The 14944-nt window shown below is 36.0% G+C and overlaps 1 protein-coding gene across 2 annotated transcripts in view; it reads right to left on the bottom strand.

The window, feature by feature from the left end:
- The window catches only part of LOC111160848 (UDP-glucose glycoprotein glucosyltransferase 1), a 134241-nt gene that overhangs the window by 36128 nt on the left and 83169 nt on the right, over nt 1–14944 (bottom strand). For both annotated transcript variants that reach the window (XM_022524236.1, XM_022524237.1), the window contains 8 exons: nt 14662–14868; nt 13768–13899; nt 12838–12968; nt 10598–10693; nt 6366–6468; nt 5300–5379; nt 4030–4219; nt 435–593 (listed from right to left, as the gene is read on the bottom strand). In XM_022524236.1, the coding sequence (XP_022379944.1) occupies nt 435–593; nt 4030–4219; nt 5300–5379; nt 6366–6468; nt 10598–10693; nt 12838–12968; nt 13768–13899; nt 14662–14868 (1098 nt within the window). The remainder of the gene's footprint in view (nt 1–434; nt 594–4029; nt 4220–5299; nt 5380–6365; nt 6469–10597; nt 10694–12837; nt 12969–13767; nt 13900–14661; nt 14869–14944) is intronic.

Genomic DNA, 14944 nt, shown 5'->3' with positions numbered 1-14944 from the left:
AATAAATAAATAAATAAATAAATAAATAAATAAATAAATAAATAAATAAATCTACCCATTAGAAACACTAGCAAAATACAGGCCAGTGAAGCCAAGAAGGGGGCCCTTGATCTGTAAGTGAATGAAAGATCAATGTGCCATGTATGAATAAGCTACAAACCTCCAAAGCCAAGAAAAATGCTGTCAGCTCTTAAGCAATGCATCTGCAGGCACCAATTTGATTAGAACAGAATATTCAGAATAGTCTAGCATTTTTTTAAGGCTAATATGTTATTCCAACCTGTAAGTTTAACTTAGATTTTTATACTGATCAAATTTATTCAATCATGAATTTTAATCTCACTCATATTCAAAATGCAAACTGCTTTATCCATAAACTCTAGTGCCCAAATTAACATGACTCAATACTACCACCTGATGTACTGATTATTTACCAGATTGGCCATAACAATGGTATCCACAATGACTGGGTTGGCCGAAGTTCCTAATGTAAACTGCAGTCCTCGTGGGGGCTGGCCTGTGGTGATGTCATAGCAGTGACCTTCTAGCAAGAGGTACTCCAGCTCATACTCAGCAGCCACCACACTATCCACCTGCAATAGCAGAATTAAATCACTTGAAAATTACTCAGCAATAAAAAGAAACAAATTGTTGAGCCATGCAACAGCATGGATTTCAAATGCATTGTACAAACTGAACAAAGACAGACATAAAGGGCTGCATACTGTACAGTCATATTTCTAAGAAATTTAAGGAAAGGCAAAACTATAGTGACAGAAAGGGGAAGGGACTGACTGCAAAGGGGCACAAGAGAACTCTCTGGAGATTTAGAAATGTTCTGCATCTTGACTGTGCAAGGAGATTTCATACAGCTTTACAGAGAGGATAAGACTCTCATCTAGGAAGTAGTATCAGGGAAACCCTGTAAAATACACTGCTAAAAGAATGAACTGATCTAAAAGCTAAAGAATAAAGAAGGTAACAAAGAAACAATGAGAAACAGCAGAGAAAAACATAAATTCACCTACAGGATATAGCTGTAAATACTACTGCTGTTCTAAAGGCAAATATCCAAAATACATTTGATGCCTCCATAATGGCACAAAACCATTCATGTTCTACATCAACTGCCTAAATTATTACTGATTTCTTGAAGAAAATATGATGTAATTGCAAGGCATTGGGGCAGCTTGGCTTTAGTTAATTAAAGGGTTTTTATTCCAGTCTGGTTCACATTTGGCTCTGTAATCCTATCTAATGCTAATAACACACTATTTGGAGCTTAATATGTTACTGAACACTAAATTCCAAAACCATAATAATGAACGCTAAGGGCTAAACCTCCACTCGGTCACCAAGTCCCAGGCTCTGATTTTAGCCAATACAGAGAAAGCCTAGGAAAGAGCAGAAAAAAACTCTAAGGACATGGAAGAGAGCTGCTCTGCTTCTGTGCCCCCTTTCATTGCTCTTTAGCGCCTTCTGTGGCCATCTTACAATCTCCGCAGCAAAAGTTGGTTCTTCAAGGGCAAAGACGGCATTTCCTGTTTGTTACAAACATGGTAGACAAGTTTGAGGTGGGAATACGGTTAAGTGTGTTCACACACTCTCCCTAACTTAGTACCTGAGGGATTCTTCTTTACCCTAGTGAAAAGAAGGCTGAGAAGTCCTTTAATAACCATCTTCAAGTTCCTGGTTTCCCAATTCCCAAGAAGAACCAGGAAACAGGCTTCAACTGTAGGAAGAGATATTTAGGACAGACACAGAAACAGTTGTCTTAGAAAGGAAGGAGGCTCTGAGATGCTATAAGCTCCTTATAAGTAAAGAACATGTGTTTTAATTCTTTCGTTAATACACGCTGAGCGAGGTACAGAGTGAGGGCTGTGAAGAGACATCACTGAAACTACACTTGTGAGCTCCCAATCATTCTTAAGGGGAAAGGATCACTTACCTTAGATACTCAAAATAGCTATATGAACATAAATGAAATAAAGAAGAGAAAAATCAATGAAGCCAAAAGCTGGTTCTTCGAAAATTTCAACAAACTGACAAACTTTTAGTTAGACTGATCACAAAATAAAAGACAGAAGAGCCAACTCATTGACATCGCAAGGGAAAAGGAGACATCACTCCAAAACTAAATTTAAAAGACTGTAAGAAACGCTATGACTAACTATAGGCCAACAAATTATAATGTAGATAAAATGGATAAACACCTGAAACACAAGCTCCAGAAAATGACTTAAGATGAGACAGAAAATCCAAACAAATCCATAACAAGAGACTGAATTGTAATTTAAAAATTTCCCAATTAGGCAAGAAAATTAAATAAAAGACATCCAGTATGGAAAGGAAAAAATAAAACTACCTCTATTTGCAGATGACATGATCTTTTATAGGCCTGTATACTAAGACCTATAAAACATTGTTGAAAGAAATCAAAGACCCAAAAATAAATGGAAAGACATCCCATATTCATGGGTCAGATACTTAAGACACCAAAACTCTTCAAAATGATTTAGGTATTTAAAGTAATCTCTATCAAAATCCCAGCAGCCTTTTCTACAGATATTAACAAGTGGATTCCAAGATGCAAAGAACCCAAAATAGCCAAATCTACCTTGAAAAGTAAGAACACAATTGGCAAACTAACTTACCAATTTCAAAACTGACAACAAAACTAGAGTAAGGCAATTGTGGTCAAACGATAGACACACAGATCAAGGAAAGAGATCTGAGAGTCTAGAATTAAATTCATTTAGGGCTAAGAGATCTTTAACAAAGGCACCAAGACCATACATTGGGGAAAGAATAGTCTTTTCAACAAATGGTGCTGTGATAAATGGATATTCACACTCAAAGAACAAATCTGTAACTCTACCTCACATCATATACAAAAATGAACTCAAAATGAATAAAAGACCTAAAATGTAAGAGTTTAAAACTTTCAAAGTCTTATAAGAAAACATAGGAATAAATCTTCATGACCTGGAATTAAACACTGATTTCTCAGGTATACTATCAAAAGCACAAGAAACAAAAGGGAAAAAACAGATTTCATCAAGATTTGAAACATCTGTACTTTAAAGGACATTATCCAGAAAGTGAAAGACAGCTAACAGAATGGAACAAATTATTTATCAATCATATATTTCATAACAGACTTGTATACAGAATATACAAAGAACTGTTACAATTCCACAATTTTAAAAAAAGGCAAATTTTTTAAAATAGGCAAAGTATTTAAACAGATGTTTCTCCCCAAAGATGACACACAAACAGCCAACAAACACATGTAAAATGCTCAATATCATGGGCAGGAATGGAAAATGGTGCAGTCACCCTGGAAAACAGTCTGGCAATCCCTTAGGTGATTAAACATAGAATTTCTGTATGATCCACCAATTCCAAGAGGAAAAAAAACACCTCTATAAAAATTTGGACATGAATGTTCACAGCAGCATTAGTTATAATAGCCAAAAAGTAGAAACAACCCAAATGTCTATCAATGAGTGGATAAACAGAATGTGTTATATCTAAACAATAAAATATTTTCTGGCAATAAAAAAAGAATTAAATACTAATACATGCTACAACACAGATGAACCTTAAAAATAATAATTTAAGTGAAAGGAGCCAGTCACAAAAATATATGATTCTCTATAGGTCAAACATCAGAACAGGCAAATCCATAGAGACAGAATATAGATTAGTGGTTGCCAGGGGGTCCTGGGGAGTGACAGCTAATGGGTATCAAGTTTCTGTCTAGTGGTGATGGCTGCACAATTCTGTGGATATACTAAAACTACTGAACTATATTCCATATACTTTAAAAAGGTAAATTTTATGGTATGTGAAATAAATCTCAATGAAGCTATTATTTTTTAAAAATACAATTATATATGAACATGGACATCTCAGAGACCTGCCTGAACTGTAATCCAGTCTGTTCAATCAGAAAATACTACCAACCACTCCATCTTAAACAGGTTTTACCCAAGATTACATATGTAGAAGCAATGATACTCTTACCTCTTCTAAATAAATATTATCAAGATCATATGGCGTTCTGACAGACTCCACCATCCAACTCTCAGGTGTGTTCAAATTCAGGGTGAATAGAGGAGATTGTGGCATATCCAAAAATTTTGCTATTGGACCCTTAGCAAAGCTATTGTCTGGAGTGAAAGAAATCTCTGGCTCTAAGACATAACGGTAAAAGCTGAAATTAAAAAATAAAATAAAAGGTCAGTCTTTTTAATACACCCACAGTCCTTAAGTTCACAGCCATCCACACAGGGAACTAACTGGCTTAAAATAAAACAAACTAGATTTGGAAGGGTAACCTCCCAGATTGGGAAAGTGTTTCCAAAACCATCTCTTGCCCTAGTTTATGCCTCCTGTAGTTGTTGCAGATGGAAGGGAAGAGCAGGAGGGACAGAAGTGAGAGGAGTGGTCATTCTTTCTGATACTACTAAGGATGGATATTGTTGGAGTCACAAGATTTCCTGAGCACATGCTTCCCTTTAGTGAGGAAAAAGTTATTTTTCTCTTAAACACAAAGTCCTCAATGGTGACTGGGTTCTCAGGTGAGCCCTGAAAACACTATACACAGTAGTTTAAACCTTTCTCCTATTCAAGGACAATGTAGAAGCTGAGAACCATTTCAAACAGTATTTGAATTCACTTAGAATCTAACTTATAAAACACAGCACATTTTTTACATCAGGAACTTCCCAAGACCCAACAGATGTTAACCCTATCACTATTAACTGCTTTTTAACTTTCTTCATAAATGACCATTCCAAGGGTCAGACAACCTATAGCTAAGCCTGCTCTCCTCAAGATACATGCAAATGTGCCTCAGCAAGCTTCCTCTAACAAATATACTTCAACTTGAAATAACTGTTCCACTTTTAAGATAAAAAGGACAAATTTCTTTCTGTACCACAGCACATTTTTTAAAACTAGGTAAATTTAATAGCTATATTGATCTAAATGCTCTAAAATTAAAGAAATACATAATTCTGATGGAGGGAATGGAGAGAGAGAGGGAGGGAGGGCACGAGGGAGGAAGGCAAGCAGGCGGGCCCAAGTAACTTGAGGTAATGCCACCTAAAAGCTTCCATACTCACACTAAATTCTTAGAACTTCTGATTAAAGCAGAAATTTAGCAAAACTGAACAAAAGTAAATGATCTTTTCAAACATGAAGTCCACATATAAACCCATTTGATCCTTCAATACCAGCTTTCAGATTTAATACCACGTTTTCAATTGATCTCTTAAATAGCTTGTTTTACCTTTTTAAAGGCATGTCAGAAAGTTTAGATTGGCAGTTCATAAACACTCTTAGATTCATGTTGATCAGCTGGGTTAAAACCTAAAAGAGCAAACCAAGAGATAAAATATAAAATTTTCCTATAGAGAAAGTAACTGATATTTGAGACAAAATATTTGTATTTTCTCTTCAGAAACTTATCACTCTGACACTGAGTTGAGAGAACATCTCTTAATATCTCAAGAAAGACAGAAAGATAATAAAAGCCATAAAATCTGGACTGGAAAGATTTCTTGATATCTCAAATCTGGCACACAATCTAAATCACACACACATATCACTTGGCAAAAACATGGCAAGTGGGCTACTACAGATCACTTCTCCCCCTCATATGAAGTAACTGATGGGATAATGGAGATCTGTCTATACAAGGAAAATTTTAAAGGTTCATCATTGCGGTTTATATACTATAATAGGAAGAAAGCATATATATATATATATATATATATATATATACACACACACACACACACACACACACACACACACACACAAAACCACAAAAATGTTAGCTGATTGCACACCAATAAAAGTTCACCTTAAAAAAGAAATACAACTCAGAAAAGAAAGTTGAGGCAATTGTCTTTTTGGCAAAGCTCTTAAATTTTCTTAAAATTGTAATATCTTATACAAATCTAAAAGACATGCTACAATTTTAAAAATGCTAGTTTTAGAAAAAGAAAACAATAAAACAAAATTATTTTACCTTTTCAAACTCTCATTCATTATAAATCAAAATACAGCATAAATCAATTTAATTAAAAGACATCTTTTTCTAAATAGAACATTTTTTTTAAATTACATGAGGAAACCAACCAAACTTGTACCAGCTTTCTAAGGTTATGAGGCTGTTTCCAGATCCATTACAAATCTTTACGAAGACATTTATTTGCTCTGCCAAGATGCCCTGTAGCTTTTTTCAAAGCCCTCTGAAGATAACAAGGCGAACAATGACACTTTTAGAGAGTCACAGTGCCTGTGACCACTTCCAATAAAGAGATGCCAACTGCCTCTTAGGCTATGCCTACCAAGAGCAATGGAGCAAGTCTCTGTGCTTCTCTGGTGACAGGGTCAATAACAGCCACAACATCAAAGTATGTCTCCCCTTCCTTTGGCCTCATTTTAATTGCACTACAAAGATTAAAAAAAAAAAAAAAGACAAAACGTTAATCTGGTGTAAAATAGGAAACAAAGTTAACCTTTTTTTTTTTCTTTTTTCAAAGACAAACATAACCTATCAGCTCTCTCAGCATTCCCAAAAACACTTCAGATCTAGAACAAGGCTACGTGGTGGTTAACTATGTAATTATGTCTACCTCAAAGTTTGCAAAACCTGCTAATGACTCAAGTTCACTCAAAATGAACAAAAGATGAAAACCAGCTTAAAATTCTATTTAACCAAAACCTGCTAAAAGCTGACGTTTGTTTTTGACAATTACAAACATTATGCCAACTTTTATTTCCTAGCAAGAAGGGTATGAGAGAGAAGAAGTAAATGGATTTTTTAAAATACGAAGAACATTACAGAAAACTTGTGAAAGAAAAAGGAAATAATCATAAAATCTTGCCATCCAAACCCAACCCCTGCAGACCTTCTCAAATGCTTCTATAAAGAGCAGCTATACCAATATAAACACTATCCATATTGTTATAGGTCAAATATCTGGAATAAAAAATAATCTTCTATTTACCAAGTGAATCTGCCATGTCTACTTAAGCTATTCCTTATTGTTAGGCCTTTAGAAGGCTTGCAGCCTGTAAATAACTTCAGACATACAGCTTTTTTCAGAGTTGGAAATTTCTTTTGAGTTGACAAAGTCCTACACATGAGATTACAGAGTCACAGGATACAAATATTTTTGTGGATATTATCTACTGTCAACCACATTACCAAAAGAACTGAGTCAATTTATGAGGACACTAAATTATACATATTTTGTCTTCTTGGTAAGTGAAAAACAGCTGTTTAGGTTTCAGGTTGCCCCTCTAGGATTTCTGAGAACATACATTTTCCCATCTGTGGGTTCCAGCTGCACAGCCTCTCTCTAAAGTCATATTGACTTAGATGACTTAAGAAGGGCAGGAGCCTCCAATATATTTTGAAAAGGAATAAACTTGAAAGGATTTTAAAATATATCCAATTTTCCAAAATATCAATTGGTCAAATCAATGCCTATCTTTAGTTGCTCTGAACAATGTTTTAATGTAGTACTGTTTTGGGAAAGAACATTTATCCAGTGGGAGGAAAACAAAAGTACAAAGTAAAATATAACTAACAAAACTAGGTAACTATAGTTTAAATGGTGATGAAGGTTATTTCAAATCTTAACTGCTTTGGAAATAGCCATCAAAATAGCTTTGTGCCTGTTATCAAAGCAGATGTTTTTAATTTTTTATAAAATTAACAATTCCAACTGTCAATAATTACTCCAAAATAACATTTTTTTTTTTTTTTTTTTTTACTCTAATACAGCATTTTCAAAGAGTGGCTATAGAGCAGCAGTATCAGCTCCATCTGGAAATTTGTTAGAAACAAACTGTCAGCCACAACCCAGACTTCCTGAATCAGAAACTCAGGGGGTGGGTAAGGCAATCTGCACTTTTAACAAACTCTCTAGGTAAAAGCCAAAGTATGAGAGCCACTACCCTCAGATAACCTGGACTTCTGTGCTTCTCTAGAATTCTAGAAGGAAAAAGCTCACTGGAGAATAGCATTATGTAAATTCTCACAAAAGGAAGAAGAAAAGAAGTCCCAAAGAGTCCTCCAGGGTACAGCATCTAAGTCAGGCATGCCCAGGCCAAAACCTGTGAACCTGGCAGGTCTGGGTAGAGTTCTGTGTGACATGTTAATGTTCTGACCAGTGTTCTAAGTGATCCGCAAGAGGCATAACCAGCAACTGACCCCGTGTGGCCTTTAAACACCCCACATCTCTATAACAAAAAAAGAGTAAAACAAAAGCCAAGATGAAATGGAGAACAGTATAAACTAACAATATCACGTTGAAACATACTTGCTATATTAAAGAAAAGACCAGGGTAAGGCCGAAAGTGACAGACACAGGAACAAGTTATGGGGGTCATACACATTTTCATTAAGTGAGTAGAGCAAACATCAAATACAATGCCTCCCCAATCTTAAGGTATACAAGAGTGACCTGGGGGGATCCTGTTACAGTGTAGACCTGACTTAGGAGGTCTGGGTCTGCATTTCCTACAAGCTCCCTGCATCAGGAGGTCAGATATTCTGCATCTCCAACAAGCTCCCAGATGATGCCCTGCTGCTGTTCTGTGAGCCACACTTTTAGGGAAGGATATACATAACCAATAATTCAGACCTTTTTATTTTTCACATAAATAAGAAACTTCTGATTTAAATAAAACACTCCTTTAACTAACACAACCCCCAATAAGAAGAATTTCTCTAATTATAATTTGACTCATAAAAGAATTTGTAATTATAGCATTTTAATTAAATAAGACTCATGGAGAAAATGATGTTCTAAAAAGGGAAGAGATTCTTGCTCAGGACTCACTATCTTGGCCACGAAAAGCAAACAGGAGAGTATGCCAATTAGGAAATATGTTTCCTGTGGTAATAACCAGATGGATTACTTCCTGAAAGTACAGTGATGAGAAGATGGGTGCTAATGGGCAAAATCCAACTAGGATTAGCAAAGAGCCACAGAAGTTGTCACCCACTGGCGATCTAAGAAGTTAGGACACACAGCCAGTGAGAAAAGAGAGGGTCTCCATTCTAGCCTGGATCATCAAACAGTATGATAAATCTGATCCCCATAAGAACTGGCTGTAAGAAAGCAAAGATCAATGAAAGCAAAGTCCAATCTACCCCACACTAATTAAATCAGAATCATAAAGGAGCAGGATGCAGACTTCAATATCTAAAGTCTCTAAGGAATAATCAAAATATATAAACTTGCCCGGCTCCAGACATCCAATGTAGGGGTTCTTCCTATGGACAATTTAATCTTAAGTCTAATCATGAGGAAACAACCCAGACTATGGGACATTCTAAAGATAACTGGTCTGAACTCTTAAAAAAGTCAGTGTCATAAAAGGCCCCCCAAAAAAACCCCAAGGAATAAAAAACAAATGCAGGGAACTGCTCCGGATTTAAGGAGACTAGACGAGACACACAACAAAGAACTGCAACATGTGATCTGGACCAAATCAAAGAACAAAACAGTTGTCAGAGGTCATTAATGGGGCCTTGGATAAAGAGAATTATGGACTGTGTACTACTTAATGTCACTGTATCAAGGCTAAATCTCTGAGGTATGTCGACAGTGGAGCTATTTCTAGCGCTCAGGAGATACACGCTGAGGAATTCAGGCATGACATGTAATGCTGTCCGCAATGGACCTTCAAATGGTTCAAAAAATATGTAAGTACGTGTAAGTTTGTACACAAACATAAATATACATTATATGTACTATACATATTATATATGTATATACATATATATATACACACACACACACACATACACACACACAGATGACATATAAATGTGGCATAATGTTAACAACTGGTGAACCCAGGTTAAAGATATTTGGATGTTCACTGTAATAATCTTTCAAGTATTCTTGAGCTTTGAAACTTTTCAAATAAAAAACTCAAAACCAAAAGGCAAAGACTTTTTCATAATGGTAAACTTTTTTTATTTTATTGAAAACAAAACCGTTTTCAATAAAAGATGAATACAAGTGCTCTAAACAACCTGTTTATTTTTGAGTATCAGAAAACTACAACTGTTTCATTAAATGCTTTCTGTTTTCTAAAAGGGTACAGTCAGAACTATTTCAGATTTATTTAGAAATAAATGTCAAATTTTATGCAACTGAGATCTGTATATGAGTTCAGCACATGAAAATGAGTATATATGAAAACTGCACACCAGACAAATTACCCATTCCATTAAGAACACACTTCATATGGGGCGCCTGGGTGGCTCAGTGGGTTAGGCCGCTGCCTTCGGCTCGGGTCATGATCTCAGGGTCCTGGGATCGAGCCCCGCATCGGGCTCCCTGCTCAGCGGGAAGCCTGCTATCCCTTCCTCTCTCTCTGCCTGCCTCTCTGCCTACTTGTGATCTCTCTCTAAAAAAAAAAAAAAAAAAATCTTTAAAAAAAAAAAAAAAAAAAAAAAGAACACACTTCATATGGAAAAATAAAGAAGATGAGGTAAAGGCAACCTTAAGATTTTTATCCAAGAATATGCATAAATTCAATATTAATTCTGTACCTATGTCTGTCTTCAAAAAACTGGTACTCGATTCTTGCATCTCCTTTTGGTTGAGCTGACAGGAGAGCATCCACCTTCATTACCAAGTCACTTGCCCTGAAAAATATAGTTGGTGAAATTTAGCATCTCTTTAACTGAAGGTTTTTCCAATTATCGCTGAACATAATATAATCAGCCTAAGTACGAATTGCCAACAAGATGGTTTGAAGAACATATGAACTTTATACCAATAGGCAAAAGAAAAACTGGTAATTATATAGTCCACAAAGATTCCACACAGAGGGAGTGATCCAAGGGCACACCACACCAAGCCTATGCCCATGATATGATGGTTTCAAGTCATGGGAACACTTCTTGGCCTGATAAGGGAAGTGTTTCATATGCCAGAACAAAGGGCATCACTAAAAACCACTGAGGTAGGAGGAAACTTCTTTATCTATAGCCTCATCATTGGTCGAGATGAAAAAAGATTCCTTCCTCTATCACACAGGACTTGGCAAAGGAACTATATTGGCAGCTATCCAAGTCAATACATCACTAAGATATGTATCTTAAACCCTGCGGAATGAGGGTATATGAAAGGGATGAAGAAAAAAAACAGAACTTTTAAATTTTATATCCTCCAACTTATTCACCAAAGAACACTATCAAAGAATGGAAATGCAACCCATGGAAGGGAAGAAAATATTTGCATATCATCTATCTGTAAGAGATTGATAACCAGAGTATTTAAATTTTTACATGGAACTCCTATAATTCAATAATAAAAAAAAATTTTAATGTGCAAAGTAGGGGCAACTGGCTGGCTCAGTCGGTGGAGCATGCAACTCTTGATCTTGGGGTTATGAGTTCCAGCCCCACTCTGGGCGAAGTGGTTACTTTAAAAAAAACATGCAGGGCACCTGTGTGGCTCAGTTGGTTGGGCAGCTGCCTTTGGCTCAGGTCATGATCCTGGAGTTCCAGGATCAAGTCCCACATGGGGCTCCCTGCTCAGTGAGGAGTCTGCTTCTCCCTTTGACTTCTCCCCTCTTGTGCTCATTCTCTCTCTCTCAAATAAATAAATATTTTTTTTAAATGTTCAAAGCACTGGGAAAGTATTTTCCCAAAGATATACAAATGACTAATAAGCACATAAAAAGGTGTCAACATCACTAATCATTAGGGAAGTGCAAATCAAACCACAAAGAAATACTTCATACCCACTAGAGTGGATTATTACAAAAAAAAAAAAAAAAAAACCACCCAGAAAATAACAAGTCCTGATAAAGATGTGGATAAATTGGAACGCTTATGCATTACCAATGAGAAATAAAATGGTATGCTCTCTATGGAAAAACGTATGATGGTTCCTCAAAAAATTAAACATAAAAATACACCCCTTTCAACTATATTCATTTGATATTTAATACAGAAACCATGTGTATATGACCTATAGGCTCTTAGTTACTTAGCAGGTATATGGACCAGTTAAATGATTCATTTTTTTCCACTGGGAAATAACTCTTTAAAATACATTAGCAAGGGGCGCCAGGGTGGCTCAGTTGGTTAAGCACCTGCCTTTGGCTCAGGTCATGATCAATCATGGTCAATCATTGACTCAGGTCAATCGTGGGGTTAAGCCCTGCACTGGGCTCCCTGCTCAGTGAAGAGTCTGTTTCTCCCTTTCTCTCTGCTGCTCCCCCTGCTTTTGTGCTCCCTCCCTCTCTCTCTCTCTCTTTCTATCAAATAAATAAATAAAATCTTGAAAAAAATACACTAGCTAATAATAACACTGAAAGAATTAAAATAAAAATTAAAAACCAACAATATCCAAATCATCACCTTTGGAGGATGAAAGAGAAATAAGTCAACATTCTATACTAGTAAATAAAGGAAAATATGCATTTAACCTGACTTTCCTTTCCTGAACAAAATAAAACATATAAGGGAAAGTATCTCTTCACAAAAGTATCCCAAGATTTAAAAACAAAAACAAAAACAAAACAAAACAACCTCACTCCTCGATTTTGCATATGTTTGAAATTTTTCACAACCAAAAAAACAAAATCGAAAGACCTAATTCAGTTCTTTAAACAAATTAACTTGTTTCAACAGAAGCATAAATAAACACCTGAACTGAAAAGCATTACTCTATGTTCAAAGTGGAAATGAAACACCATGAAATAGGTAGCATCAGGGAAGTTCAATTAATACATTCCCTATGACATGCACAAATCAATTTCTTCCATGGCAAAACTTACACATCTTCTTCTACCCGAAGCTGCTGAATATGGGATTTGATTTTCTGTCCTGAAGTTTTTAAGATGATATTTTCTAGGAGGTGGAAATCATCTTGATTAAAGAGTTCACTGTCCTCCAGTGGCCCAATGATCTGTGAAGAAGAGCAGAGTGTTCGGTAGTAGAATCACAACTGGAAAGAAGCCCTCTGTTGTCCTCAGGCTATCTTATAAACCTAACCACTTTAAAGACCCAAGACATGTATACATCTAATAAACTCAATAAAAAGGTAAAAATAAAATGCAAATAAATTCATCCAGTTATTTATTTACTTATCAATTCCTCAACTACAGAGGGTAGACTTGTATACTTCACAATATTTTTATAGTAAGCAACTCTGAAATAAAACAAAATAGCAACATAGTTTCATTAATTCTCGCTGAGTATTAAGAAAACAGAGCCAAACCAGAGATGTAATGTAGTGAGTGAGAGATAGCAGAGATTTCACCCTCAGTGCTAACAGTTTAAAGTTTGGTAGATCCCCCACAGTCTCATGTCCCTGGTAGCAGATATGTATGAAATAGTCTAAGCCTGCGCCAGTGAAGTTGACAGAGACCACACAGCTATGAACACAGTCCCCACAGAGGATGAATACTTCATGTATCAAAGCTTTATCAACCTACTCTCTGAGAGACACCACACTCTCACTGCCACCGTACATGTGGCAGGACACAATTACAAAGCAAGAAGGTTCTATACAAGGATGCTTGTATCAAAAACAAACCTCCTTTGAAATAAGGGTGCAGAAATTATCATCGGCACTGCATATGCCCCAATCCCCTTTGGAAAGAGCAGCTCTGTTTGAAGAGTTTACTAGCTTTGGAGGAGAACACTGCCAACACTGTTCACTGATGTAATTTGAGATCAAGTTTGTCTCAGGACAAAATCCTCACCCTTCCATTGCTGATAACTGCCCTCTGTCCCTTCTTCAGCTTCAGAACATCCCTGCAGTACATGGCATGAGACAAAATGAAATCCATTTTGGAAGACTCAAAGACCTCTTTAAAAAGACTGAAATCCATGCCCTAGGAAAGTAATTGTTATTAAGGAAAAGTAATTGTTACTAAGCAAGCCATAAAAATAAATAGTCATAATGAATAAATCATAAAATGCTCTTTTAATGGAAAGTCAGAACTCATTTTAAGAATTAACATTATGATGTCTCAATTCTCCATCCTCCCATTCTCTCCCACCCTCCCACACATCAAGTAATGCTAATGTCCTGCTCCTATTCTTTTCTGTGATTGCTCAGTTGGTAAATTATTCTTCACTATAACTTTATTCTGCATTTTAAAATCTTGCTAATTTCAAGGGCCTTTTTTCTAACTGAAACATCAAGTATACTTATCATTTATAAGAATTTTAAATCTACAAAACAGTCCAAAAGGTTATAACTCATATAATGAATACATGTGGGCTTATATCAGAACACATCAAGAACACATAAGCCTCTTACTCGTAAGAAACCTCAACCACAGTTTTTTTTCCTCGATAAACAAATCAAATATTGCCTTTTAAAACCTATACAACACAAATGGCTTTGTGCTTAAAACATAAACTTAGATGAGTCATATCTCAAAACTTTATTTAAAGGTACTAAAAGTGGTAAAGGGAATAGGGCAGAATTGTTATTTCTAGGAAAAATTCTTCCAAACTAAGAAAATCCTCTGAAACTCGGTACTAAAATCACAAATTCCAATCATGAACAAGACACATCAGACCATGGGAATGAACTTCTGTGGAAAGTAACAGAACAAGGCAGCCCCATGCAACACACAGACACTTACCCCGACAGAGAATCCCCCAATGTCAACTCCTGCAGCCAGGGCCTCTGCAGTCTCCTCCTTGGCCATTTTTGTGATGAAATTCTTAGCAGAGTTGGAGGTCTGTGTTTGGAGAGCTGCCCAGATTGCTCTGGAGATCTGAGTGTTCTCATAACTTATATCTTCACTAGGATTATTGATCATACTTATTCTAATATTGTTACTGGATTTCTATTTACAAAATGGGAAATAAGAGTTATATGGTAGATGTTTTGAACTTAAAAAGTACAATTAACATTGTCATATT

The sequence above is a fragment of the Enhydra lutris genome, unplaced genomic scaffold (genome assembly GCF_002288905.1).
Source record: "Enhydra lutris kenyoni isolate GAN:26980312 unplaced genomic scaffold, ASM228890v2 scaffoldscaffold78, whole genome shotgun sequence".
Taxonomy (NCBI): Eukaryota; Metazoa; Chordata; class Mammalia; order Carnivora; family Mustelidae; genus Enhydra; species Enhydra lutris.
This window is presented reverse-complemented; position numbering and strand designations above follow the sequence as displayed.